Source organism: Motacilla alba, chromosome 2 (assembly GCF_015832195.1).
Source record: "Motacilla alba alba isolate MOTALB_02 chromosome 2, Motacilla_alba_V1.0_pri, whole genome shotgun sequence".
NCBI lineage: Eukaryota > Metazoa > Chordata > Aves > Passeriformes > Motacillidae > Motacilla > Motacilla alba.
The window spans coordinates 47,803,690-47,816,966 of NC_052017.1; the positions used below are offsets into that span (position 1 = coordinate 47,803,690).

General features: G+C 41.1%; 1 protein-coding gene across 4 annotated transcripts in view; it reads right to left on the reverse strand.

Annotated features, from left to right (window-relative positions):
• STAC (SH3 and cysteine rich domain) overlaps window positions 1–13,277 on the reverse strand; it is a 72,319-nt gene that overhangs the window by 16,898 nt on the left and 42,144 nt on the right. For all 4 annotated transcript variants that reach the window (XM_038128771.1, XM_038128774.1, XM_038128772.1 and 1 more), the window contains exons 3-6: window positions 11,578–11,678; window positions 9,402–9,483; window positions 7,843–7,958; window positions 3,474–3,555 (exon numbers count right to left, since the gene is read on the reverse strand). In XM_038128771.1, coding sequence (XP_037984699.1) covers window positions 3,474–3,555; window positions 7,843–7,958; window positions 9,402–9,483; window positions 11,578–11,678 — 381 coding nt within the window. The remainder of the gene's footprint in view (window positions 1–3,473; window positions 3,556–7,842; window positions 7,959–9,401; window positions 9,484–11,577; window positions 11,679–13,277) is intronic.

Sequence of the window (13,277 nt, forward strand, 5' to 3'; positions counted from 1 at the left end):
ATGCTGACTGATACTTGTCCTCAGTTACCTCCCTAGAAAAAACACAGTGGCTTTATCCTTTGACTGAATTCCCCCTCCACATTATAAGAATTGCCCAGTGTTCCTTGCTTCTGGAAAAAGTCTGAATATGATTTTTTTTAATAGCTGGAGTCTTTGAGCAGCTAGAACCATCAATGTCTTTTGCTACCATTTACCTCTGTAGGTGTTTTGAGCAGAAGCTGGACTTTGCAGCCTCTAACAATTGGGCAATCTCCAAAGTGGTAGTATCAGGTGACTTGGGGGCATTTTCTTTTTGTTTCTCTGGCATACAGTTACATGCATTCAGGGGAAGAAAGGTCCAGGGAACACCAATCCACTGAATTTTTCTCCTCTGTTTTGTCCCTTGCTTGTCCTTTCTTTCATTAACCCTATTTCTTGGACTAGTCTACATGGTAGCTGACAACATAAGATAGTCTATGGAGAAGCTTTATGAGGGAAATAGTAAGGTTCTATGATAGTAGAGACCTGTACTTTGATATTGAAAAACATGACAGTGTTCTTGTAACAGATAAAAGACAAGCAAAACGGCAGCCACAACACGCATGAGAAAGATTTTGTACAAAGTGACAGGCATTCATGAGCACACACATCTTCTCTGACAAAATGTAAGACGATGTTGTAGTCGTAAAGTTCAATCTGTGAATGTGAAGGGAGCATGTGAGCTGATACCTGCCACACTTAACGTGAAAATGTCAACACAAGTTGTGTCTGGCTGTCCTGACTGCAGTGGACCTGAGGCCTCAATATGCTCCTCACCAAGTCCTGTTGCAAAGGGACTCTGACCCTGCAGACTACCACAAGTACAAGAAGGAAAACCTTAGAAATAAACCTAATTTACTGCATCATTAATATAGGGGTACATATATGTCTGGCATCTGCATGAAGGTGTTTAAAGTGCTGCTATTACAGTTTGGGTTTAAGTCCTACTCAAATCGCTCTGCTTTACTTTTCATGTTCAGAGGAACAGGAGTTAGGAGGCAAATTGAAGATGTTCTGGTGAGTACCGAGTTGGGAAACCAGGAGCTTTTTAGACTTGCAAAAAGTCATTCTCCAGACAAAGTAAAAGTATTTCAGCATCCTGTCTGGAGTAATTCCAGTTTGGTGACAGAAAATAAAGCAAGTTACTAATGCACAGCCTCGTGAACCGTGAAGCTGACCCAGCACATGAGGAGGTAGCTGAACTGTGACCTTGTTCTGGCTGAGAAGTGCTTACTAAAACTGGGTTTGCAGGGATGACATCCCATATTTGATTCAAGGCGAAAGTGCTCAAATCACTGCTGATAACAGGCTCATAGGTGTTACCTAAAGTACATTTTGGCTATTGGGACAGACAGTAGATCACAGCAGTGAAACTGCTGAGTCTAACTGGCTTAGAGGAGGCTGAAGGGCTGGAAATTGCATCTCACAGTGGTAAACTGGGAAGCTTTGCTTCATGGGATTTATGCCAGGGCCTGAATGAAAGAATCTCCCCTTGAAGTTGTTATCATAGGAGTTCTACAGGGAAAATTGCATGGCCACGGGTGTGCTGGGTCCTTTTACCCTTCTGGAAGCTGTCTTTTCTGCTGTTTCCCTTTACCAAAGAGCATCAAATGTACATTTTCCTAAATAATTATTTGTAGAACACTATTTTAATAGGGAATAAAAAACCCAACAAAACAACAACACAAACTTGACTGGAATGGACCTGAGTCATTGAGGCATTAATGTGGAACTTCCTGATAAAGAGGCAGTAGACAACTGAGGAAAAAGGAGTCATGAGTCACTTAGTAAAAACATTTTGAATGTATTTATATTTTTAATCTATGTTTAGTTTGTGGTCTCTGGATGTTAATAGGAGGCACTTGAATCTGAAAGCCATAGAGCTATGTTGTTCATATCTCCACACAACAGAAATCCATCTATTTTCATACTTGTTTGCCCTAGCAGCAGCAGACCAAAAAAAAAAAAAGGAAAGGAAAAACCAGGGATTTTTACATTTTACCATTTCCATAGCTTGTGCAAACAGTGCAGTTTATTAAAAATCTACCAAGAAGAAATTTTTGGAGTGACTGATGCATAATTTATACCCTGAGCCCCTAAAGGACGGATTGTAAAAAAGCCAGTGCTGATCAAAGGAATCGTTAATGTGCCGAGGAAGTTATTTGGAGGTTTGACACATGCTGAGTTTTTAAACTAATCTCTTTAAGTAAGTTCCTTGAATGCTATTCTGTGCATTCAGTGAATACAGATCTCAGAGAAAAAAAGTTTCTTTGGGTTTCAGAAATGAAGCTATTGACTTGCAAAGAAATAAAAAGTTATCTGAACATTCAAACAGGATCAATTCAGTCTCAGGTGGCCAGGATTAAACAATGTGGAGCAGACTGAATTCTCTATCTTTAACCAGGTCAGGTCAACTTGCACTTGCAAGACAGAAAACTTTAAAAAATTTTCAAGAGAAATCAGATAATATGGATGAGATATTCACAAAATGAGAAGAAAGAAATGACAAAACACAGTGAGGAGAGGTGATAGGACCAAGAGGGGAGGAAAGGAATAAGGAGGTGGCATAATATAGAAACAGACAGCTAAAGCTGGCCTTCCACCTACATGAATTGGTAGCAGTATGTAAGGAGCACGGGGGGTACCACAAAGAAAAAAGTTATGCTCAGTATGGTTTGGTTTTGTTCTGTACATCTTGTGAGATTCAGCAAAGCAGATTTCAGGTGCTGCTAGAGAAGCTGCCATGATGGTTTGGGCCTGAATTTGTGCTGAACAATAACTCCTTTTGTGTGTGACTTCCACCCCATGACTGAATTCAAGAACATGGTCACAAACACCAATTCTTGGTGGCTGAGATTTCATTACTAAACTCTTGATGCTATGATGGTTTTCAAATCTCATAAAACGAATGCTGTAAAAACACATTACTTTTGTACTGCAAATCAAACAAAGGAATTGGGCCATTAATATTACTGGGCACATACTACAGTTGTACTGAGAAGATGCAATTATAATCAAAATTCACTGTGCTATGTATTTTACAGACACTAAGATATTTTATGATTCATTTTCTGTCCCCAAGAGGTTATTAGGTACAAAATCATGTGGAAAAAAATCAAACATATGGAAAAGAAAGTGTTTTTTTGGTTGCACTTTGCCAACGTGGAAGTGAAGCATGTTGTCTACAGTCATGATCATGAAGTAAAGACAGGAGATAGGGAATGGACCTGAACCTTCTCCAGTTGCACTTTTGGACACATACAATAAGGAAAGTGATGGCTTCAATCGCATCTGAATGGCAAAAAGCATTCCCCAAATTTTTTGCACCAACTCACCTCCTGCTTTGGAAACCTGAACACTGGTAAAACCTGGACATGTCATAACCCCTCCTCTGAAACAGACTGTACATGGGCCTTTTCACCTGAGGGGACTGTCCTGGCCTGAGGGGCACTCACCGCTGTTGCTGCGTTTTCTGCTTATGTCAAGGGTGCCTGCAGAGCTATTGCCTTCCTCTGGAACTTCCACCAAGTCAGCTGTCTGCAGGGACAGAAAGAGCAAATGAGACAGGAGAAAAAAGAAAAAGGGACCAATGAAGTGAAATAAAGCCACAGCAAGGATCTTGGAGAAACGCAGTACTTGAGTGGTGAGAAAACAGAGCAGAGTCAGCCTAGCGGGATGGAAGGAAACCTTGGATCTGATGATGCACAACACATACCTACTGCACGGGGAGCAGTGGAAGCCCAGAAAAAAACCTCCAGACAGAGTTTGGAGTCTGGAGCACAAAAAAAGATTTTTGCAGTATAAAATAAAGTGAAAGTTAAGGAACAAAGGATTATGTTGAGCGATGTGCTTCTCTGACTAAAACAGAGAGGGCATGAGGGAATCTGAAGATTCTGCAGGTATACTAAATAGCTATCATCTAGGGAGACTGAAAATTAGTTGAAACTACTGAATTTTAATATATCAGTCCCAAATACATTATTCAGTAAAGTAACTGTAATGTAAGGGTCATTTTAATTCTGTTAAAATGCTGTAAAAGAAAGAGCTAGAGTGCAATGAAGTGGATGAAGTCAGTCTTTAAATATCTGCCCTCACTTTCTTTTTAAACAGTCATCTGGCCAGTATGGTTAGGGAAATTGAAACCTAAGTGTTGCTTTTGGAATTACTATGATTTCTTTTTTGTACCATATTAATGTCAGTCATGATTAGGGACCCAGTGTTCCAGGGTATAGGAAAACGTAGGATGACATAATCTCAAGCCTCAAAAGTATACCCTGCATACAGATTCCTTGGTTGGGTAGTCAGCTTCTCCTTGTATCGCCCAATAGGAATGAGGAGCTGATCCAAACAACTCTGTGCGAGTCTGACCTTAACAAAACTTCAGTTGTTGAACTCTCCACATCTTTGATAACCAGAAAACCCCCAAAGATTGAAGTTGAGTCAGGTGCTTTCTGTAATCTGAATAAATGTAAATTTATTCCAACTCATTGTTCCCAATATCTTTTTCTAGCTCACAAATTTTAAGTCACAAGAAGGATTTATTGTTATTGTATGACACTTTACAATTGTACTGTACACACAGTTTGCTCTATTGCTTTGTAGTCCTGTGCCTGCATCACAGGAACATTTGTTTTTGTTTAGGAGTTGTTATATAGATTTTACATGTTGTTTTTTTCCCCTTTTACTAGTGTTGACAGCAAAGCTTTTTTTAGAAAGTGCTCTCACAATTTTATTTCTCCTATCCAGTACTTTCCTAGCTATTCCTCCATGAAGGAAACCAATGAACAAAGGGGTTGAAAGTAGATTTGAGCCACAGGTGTCTTGTGGCTATCTTGTTTCCCTTGCTGTTTTAAGAATATATACTTTATTTTGCTGCTCTGTTGCTCCTTGTTTTTGGACTCAGCCTTTTGCAGCAGGTCATGTTTGTCTTGCATCTTGCCCAAATAGGTCACCCGAGGATGAGAAGGCACTGCAATAGCAAAGTTTACACAGATCCAGTGTAGAGCATATCTATGGATTCTGGTTGCTGGGTGGTGAAGAGAAAACTGGCTTTGTTGAAAGACTAAGTCCCAGCTATTTTTCAGCTCATTGCTACAATATGTTCCTCAGTTCTCACAGATTAGCTTCATTATTGCTGAGTAGCAATTAATATTATTTTGTTAAGTTCCAGTGCATATGGGATGTGTAGTGACTGTCTCTTCAGTATTTACCTCATCCAAAACCTTCTGAGGCAACCTCATTTACCTTTAATGATTTTTCACTGAATGACTACATGACAAATGGTCTAATAGAAATGATAGAGGTGCAAAGCTGCTTTTGAGATGACCTGATCCACAAAAAACTAAGAACTAGATTCACATTTACATCACCTCAAGTGCCTTTTTGTATAAATGTGGGTTGCAGAAGCACAGTTTTGAAGCAAGCAGTAGGTAGTAAATCTGGAACATATGGCCACTTTCTTTTATGGGAAATGCAGAACCCGGGCGGAAAAATCAATGAGTACATCCACGTATATCCACACAGCTCAGTCATGTTAAAAATACTTTGGCTAGTTTAGAGGAAGGTGGTTGCCTCTGCAGAGAGTAGAGGCTGTCTACATGAACTGCATGCAGTATGGAAGCTTCATGGCTGTAGGGGCAAGGTACAGCTCCAAAGCCAGTCACCTTTGCTTTTCATCACCTTCAGCAGGAGCACTTTTGCTGTGCTGACCCAGAGCAAGGCCTTAGACAGCTTGGACACCACCTGCAAGGTGAAGTAGTATCCCAGCTGTCCCCATGTTCCTGGTGTCCCTAGTTTGGTGACATGGCAGGACCTTGAAGCACATTCCATCTCACAGGGCCGGGACTCGGCACAGCCTCACAGCTGCATTGCTGCTTCTGCTTGGAGAGGAGCAGAGCAGCCCAGAAGTGAAGATCACTGGGGGAAGATCATAGTCCCTCTGAGTTATTAACCACACATACTTCTAAGGGTTCTGTGCCACATCCCTGTTGCAGCTACTGGTCAGTACCTACTCCCAGGTCACACATCAGTTTTAAAGCTCCATCATTTCGTTCAGGGTTGTGGCTACCCTGTTTTTTATCCTTGTCTCAATCCACAAGCTTGTGCTGGCAGAATTTATGGTTTCTCAGGTCTGTTTATTCAATTCTCTAATGTGTTCTATTTCCTGTATGCTGACACATGTTACATTCTCTCTCAGCTTCAATACCCTGGAGAAATTCCTGTAATGAACTTGCGTTCCTAATTCTACGCCCACACCCCACCTAGTTATAATCAGCTCCCTAGAGTAAGCTGACACAGCATTAGTGATTTCTACGCTTGAGTTTCCATTTATAATTCAACATAAACTTTATTGATTTAGAAAGCAATAATTACATTTGTAGAAATTTTTGTTTCAAAGGAAATTAAATAATTGAAAGAAAGAAATGTAATAATGCGACAGAAGGTAGACTCACTTTGGGTTTAAAAAAAAAGGGAATTAGTAAATTCCTTTTAAGGCACAAATGGGGGTGGATAGAGGACATGTCCCTTAATAAATCCCTTGCAGACTTCACTTAGTTATTGCTTAAATGAGTTTGTCTTCTTTCCCGTCTGACATGAATTGGTGCCTGTTTAGAGTCCACCTGAGATTACAGGTCAGCCTGTGAACATGCATTTAAATGCCAGGGAAATGTTGTAGCAAACATATACAGATATTAGCATGACTTGATATTAAGCATATAAGTATTTCCTTTGATACCTGGAGACCAACCCTCATCATGTCTCTGTGCCCAGTGATTTGTCCCATGAGATGTACGCAGAAGATGTTGTCAGATAATGTGGGTCTGATTTTTAGAGATGACAATCAGCTTTAGCCTCCTTTAGTGGATTCAGGTGTGATTTTCTTTTTTTTGGTTATTATTTTTTTGAATGAGGGAGGGGTGGCTTGGGGAGGATCTTGGGAATGGAAGAGAACCTCAAACATAGGTGTTAGCACCTGTTTATGAGAGGCTGAGAAAGTAGGAAATGTTCTTTCAACACCATGAAGGAGATCCTGATCTCGTGGATCCCAATACTAGGATAAGGAAGAAATTGGCAGCTGTTACTGTTGAACAAGGTATGGATATAGCAAAGGCATGGCCACAGGAACTATCACTTCCCTTGTTCTCCACCTTTTCTGCCATGGTCCTTAAGACAGTGACTTTTATGATTTTGAGAGAGTGAATGACAAACATTAAGGCTAAAACCTCCCTGTCTGGATACAAGAACCTTATCCTACCTGTCTGTGTTTGGGGTTTGGAGAGAGAAGCCCTGATCTGTAGTGCCTCCCTCATGATTCTGCACTGGAAAGGAGTGGAGGTCCCAGTCCCTTGCTTTGTTGCAGTAGAAGTGTCTTAATTTTGTCTGGGCTTGTACTGGGGTCATGTACTTTTAAATCTAGGTTCTGAGGACTCCAACTCATCGTTATCACTTGTATGAAGGGGAAATGGCCACCATCAACAACAGGCACTATGCATCTGCTCCAGCCTGACAGTTCAATATCTCTGTTACACTTCTATATGGATATGCAAAATAAAAAGAGTAATATTTCATTTTCCAATCTGATAAAACAGTTTACTAATTTAATTAGCATTTTTTTCTTTTCTCAGAAGTCATCTAAAAGATACATAAAACTTGAATTTGCAAAAAATAACAAGTTTTCTGGTCTCAATATGGAAACTGAGAGTAAGATTTTGGGGTTTTTTATGGTTTGAAATACAAGTTTTGTGAACTCTGACACAATCTCACGTGAATGAATATCTGTTGCTCCTCCAGAAAGAAAACAGAAGAAAGATGTGGGATACCTACAGAATTTCTGTTGGGAGAGTCAGATCCACTTCCAGAACTTCCCTTTTTGGTTTTCTGGGCTAAGGAAGTCCCAAAGCGGAGAGTTTCATACACAGGGTCAACCTTATTTCCACAGGCTGCAACAGAAGGAGCAAAACATGCATCAGTCAATACCCTGAGGATATTTCTGGTCATGTTCCTGCTTAACTTGGAGCAACACCTGCCTCTACCAAGAGGTTGAACTGTATGCTTAGAAACAATTTGAGAGACCATCCTGATAAAAAGTGAGTGTTGAACTTAATGGAATTGATATCAATTTTCTGCTGCCTCTCTACTCCCAGTATGGTCATCCTCCTCTCATCCTAGCTCTTCCATTCTCGGCCATTGCCTTGTGTCTCTTCACCTGCCATTCTCCTTCCCTAATCATCACTGGTGATACCCATGTGGTGGTAAAGAAGACAAAGCACCAGGAGGTTCTAATCCACGTTTGTTTCCACCAGTGACTTCTTGGATTGCTCTCAACAGCAGCTTTCCCTCATAGCTAGCCACAAAAATAATCTCCCATGGAAGAGAAATGGATGCCTTCAACACTAGCAAGCAAACCCAGTTCAAACTCTCTCCTGCATCCTGCATTCTTAGACCTCAACTTCCCTTGTGACACAAGGCTGTGGGCACGTAGAAAATGGCACCTTTGTAGCACTATGTAGAAGGAGGGAAACTTTAGCCAAAGTACTGAGAAAGTACAACAGATTTTGGATTTTTATTGGAGCAAAGAACACCTCATTTTTTAGCCAGAGTTTATTTGAAATGCTTCTACTACTTCTGATAAAAATTATGGGTGTTTTTGAGAAACTTAGATGAAATCCTTGTAAATAATTTTTTTAACTGCTGACAGTAAGAATGCAAATGTCATCAGACAAGTAGTTTTAAACTGACTGCCTAGTTTTAGCTTTGATTTCTTTGCACTTCCAGGTCTGCCTTCCTGGTTAGAGTATTGGTAGGGAAAAATACTTTCCAGAATAAAGTTAACTTCTCTGTTTTACAATGTTTCTTTTCAGAAATTTGGTATTACAGTGAGGAAAAAGTGGTCTTTCAAGTACTCAGACAATGTGTAGATATGATCAATAAGGAAAAATATGAGGAAAGTAAGAAATATGAATGAAAAAGGACAGGAACCTAGCAGCATCCCTGAAAAGCTGGACCAGTGATTTGAATGCCCCCTGCTATTTTGATCACCCTGTCTTTTATCTGTTTTTTCCCAGCTCAGACCCTCATCTCAATTTTTCAGTGTTTCTTCATTCCTAAGTTCCTACCTTGATCTCAGGTAGTTGTTATCATAAGCAAGGTAATTGCTAAGAGGTATGCATACAGGGTTTTGAGTGAAACAGACAATGAACACACCCTCTCCTCTTCCAGCTTTGTATCTTTGAAGTGGTCCTTTCCTGAGATGGCAGAAGGGCATCCAGTCACCGAAAGGAGCTGGACGGCTGCTGAGGGTAAAGACCATGGCTGGAAGTCTGCCGCTGCTGTTGCAGAGCATTGCCAAGGGAAGACTGAATGGAAAAGCAGTCAAAACCTACCAATAGGCATCACTTCTTTGATGCAGCCAAACTGTTCGTGAATGAGTAGTGGTGAGCTGTAGTACCGTCGAAATCCCTTTGGCTGGAGGGAGAAAAAGCAAAAACAAATGAAGCACATTGCTTGCCTTGAGTGATGAAACAGAAATAGCCTCAGCTCTTTGGTTAATGGTGGAACACTGTAGTGAGGCTGGAAATTTGCCTCCTGTTGTTCAGTCACTGTGAGGTTTAGAGATCAGATGTTTATTTGATTTTTTGCCTAGAAAAAAACAATTTCCTATATTTATGTGGAAGGAGGGGCTCATTTTCAGCTCTCCTTTTTCTTTTGTCTTATACAAAAGCAACATTAATTAACTGCAGCTGAAGTGCTGAATCATTAGAGGTTCTGGGAAGTTTCCCTCTCCCTATCTTCTTACAGAATGTGAATTTGCATTGTACTGTATTTGTTAAACATGTGACTATCCTTCCCCACCCCAGCTCCAAATCCTCATGTTCCCACATATGCATGTGTGAAACCCAAGGAATTCTTCCTATAGGTTTTCGTAAGGTTTACTGCTGACTGACTGCTGTTACCAGATATTCCCATAGTGTCCACTCATAGAAAAATGCACCGTAACAACTCAAGCTATATCATTAAAGAATACCATAATATGGCAAATAATGGTGCCTATACCATTCTAAAAAACTTAAATCAGGCAAATTCTTAGTATTCAAAATGAATGCCTTCAAGGCATTGGAATTTCACAAATGGTCTCTCCCAATTTCTAATGTCTGCAGACTGCGAAAACTTCTAGTCACAGTGAGAAGTGAGGAAGATTTGAGGAGATGTGCATATTTTCCATATCCTCTGTTCAGTGTACATCAAAACCTGATAGGCAACTAGTTCTTCAGGTAATGAGCTGCAGAAAAGACTGAAAAAGACTGAGATAACTGATAATCTTGGAGTCTTAGAGGAACAAATTCCAGATTCTTCAGCCTCTGTCTGCCCCCAAGCTAGATTCAGACAGAACATCAACATGAGCTCACAAAACTCCTGTGATTTTGCTGACAACTTCCTGATGTAAATTTGGTCTCTCTTTTTTTGTTTTTATAAACTAGTAACCACAAGAGCTGAGGCTGGAATCAAGACATGCATGAATCAATTAACATGGGATAATATTTGCCTTGTCCACGGCTTGTCATTCAGCTCTTCACAGACCAACTTCCTATACTGGAATGCTTCATTCTAGAGCTGTAATTATGGTTTAGATACATGAAGACTTGCCTCAGGGATATAAACAGCAATAGCTTTCAGTGAGCACTCTTGGACAGAAGAGATCTTTCCAGTGAAAGGTGCGGTTTGTAGCACTTTTGAAGTCAGTGCTTGCATTTTCCCATCACTTAACACCGTAAAATTGTTTGGTTTTAGCTCAGATGTCTCAAGCGTCCTCAAGTCAGAACAAATCTGAGAACATCTGAAACATGAATCTAGGTATTCACTTTTCATATTCCAATTGGTATTTTTCCAAGTTCTTTTTCCAAAAGTAACCAAAAGGAGCGGCAGTCCTGTAATAGTCAACAAGGTGGGTTAGAATTGTCTCAGACACAGTGTACTGCCATTGCCAATCATAAGATTTTGCAGCTCAGAAAGCAAGACAGGCACTAAAGTGCTGTGTCCTTACAGGGGCAGACTCCTCCCAGCCTCTCCTGCTGAGAGATTGCTTCAAACTCTGCTCTGTCGTCCTGTGAAATACCCCTTGGTTTTCATTTTAAGGTGAATTATGTTTTTTATTCAAGCCCTAACAGTGTAGAAAACAATAAAACACAATTTGAGGGATTTTTCATTTGTTAAACCCTACTGAAATACTATGATTAATTTATAGCATTCTTTGAAAGGTTTACACTACAGCAAGCACAGCTGAAATCAAGGTAATTAATTTTGTTGGCTAGCTAAATTTGTATTCTGTAACTGTATTTTCACATCCACAAAGCAGACCACATTCGTTCTTTGGTTTTGTTTGCATCCTTGTGCAGCAGCAATTGCCCAAATTGACAACTGGGCACCACCTGGCTTCACTTTTCCCACCTCAGTAAAGCGATCTAGTGTGGGTTCTGTTAATGCAGCAGCTAAATGCACACCTGGGGTTCAGGCACACAAAGAAGTAGCTCCAGCACAAACTGCCCTGGGCTGCTCACTTACCAGCTTGCCCATGCAACGCTGCTGTCCGATACTGTCTGCACACTTGTGGTGGATGCTCATCTTGCACGCCTTACAGCGCAGCCCGTGCTTAGCGTTTGTCCCTGTGAAACACACGGCAAAGATTGAATTAGACAAAATCAATAGTTTCCATCCATTTAAACAAGTGACCTGAAAGAACTGATGAGGTCAGTTGCAGTAGAGCAAATACTGACGGCATTCTTCGCCTTACCTGCTTTTAAAAATGCACATTCATACACCCATTTTCTTTACGGTCTCTCCATTTTAGGCATTTGCCCCCCAGGCTCTTTCCCAGGCTGTTGCTGCCTTTAGATTTATACTGGATTATGCTCTGCTACATGATTATCTGACCAACAGTATCTTTACCTCATGAACATCAAGCAAAACCCCTTTGTTATTTTGAAAGGTCTTAGCATGGCTGTGCATGGCTGAGGGAATCACAAAAGGAGCACCCAGGCTCTGGAGCAGCTCTGGGGAGCTGGGACATCAGTGGAGGCTCAGGTTTTGTGGATGAAGTTAGCTCCAGGCATGTGTGAGAGGGTTAACCCATCTCCTTTGTCATTTCCCACCCACAGGCAAACACATCCCTGTTTGTGTGGTTTCTTTTTCCTGCCTGGTTGCTCTGGATTAGTGTGCTGTGAGGATTTTTTCAGTTATAGTTTCTTTCCAATTACACAAGCTAAAAACAATACTGACAATAGCTCCCAGGGACTGCTGCTCTCACCATCCTGGGCCAGTGCTCAGAGGGTGCAGGAAGGGCTCCTTGCATGTCCCTGAGTGTGGCGGTGAGGGTGCCACGAGTTTGACTGTGCTCTCCTCCCTTGTCAGTAGAAAAGTTAAAGTGTCACAGGTAGGGGAGATACAGCAGAAATTAGGCTTTAAAGAAGCAGAATTCTTCCACTAGGCCAAATGTAGTTCTGCATTAGCTTTAGTGAGGACCTACTCTTAAATGACAGATGCAAGTCTGCTTGCTTCCAGGCAGGAACAGTCACTTTTATTCATACAACCATAACACTTCCTAAACTATGCAGAAGGAGTGATGCTGCAGCAACTCTTTTATCCCCTACAGGAATGTGTAAACAGAATGAGTAAACAACATATCTGTTCATTATATCTACTGTGAGAGTCACTATGAAACGAGGTAATGAAAAACCCTAAAAACTCTTGACATTTTAACCAGCCCTCATTAGTCAGACATGACAAATATTAGTCAGAAGGATACTGCATCTGAAAGTACTCATTTAGCTCATTGGTTATGTACATGCTGCCAGTTTCATTCAGTGAAGTGCCACCTCAGAAAGAAGCACTTCAGGGAAGGTTTCATCAAGTTGGTGCCAAACTCAAAGCCTTGTATTCCACTTTCAGAGGAAGAGGTGTCTGAAGTGGCCACTTGCAAGCCAGGTAAGCCAGGCTGAGATAGTCAGGGGTTGCTGCAGTGAACCAGCCTCAGATGTTTCACCTGTGTGCTTCCTTTAGGACAGGAAAGCAAGATCCTCCCCACCTTCCTATAGAGACTGCTGGAATGACAGGGACTGAATGGGGTTGACTGTGAGGTGTGCCCCAAGGACTTCAAGAGAGTGGGGTCAGTGCCTGCTCCCCACTTGTTGCCCCTTTTAGCCACCTTTCAGTGTGTGCAGACATCCTTTCTATCCTCTCTTCTGGGGTCTTTTTTCCTAGCAAAC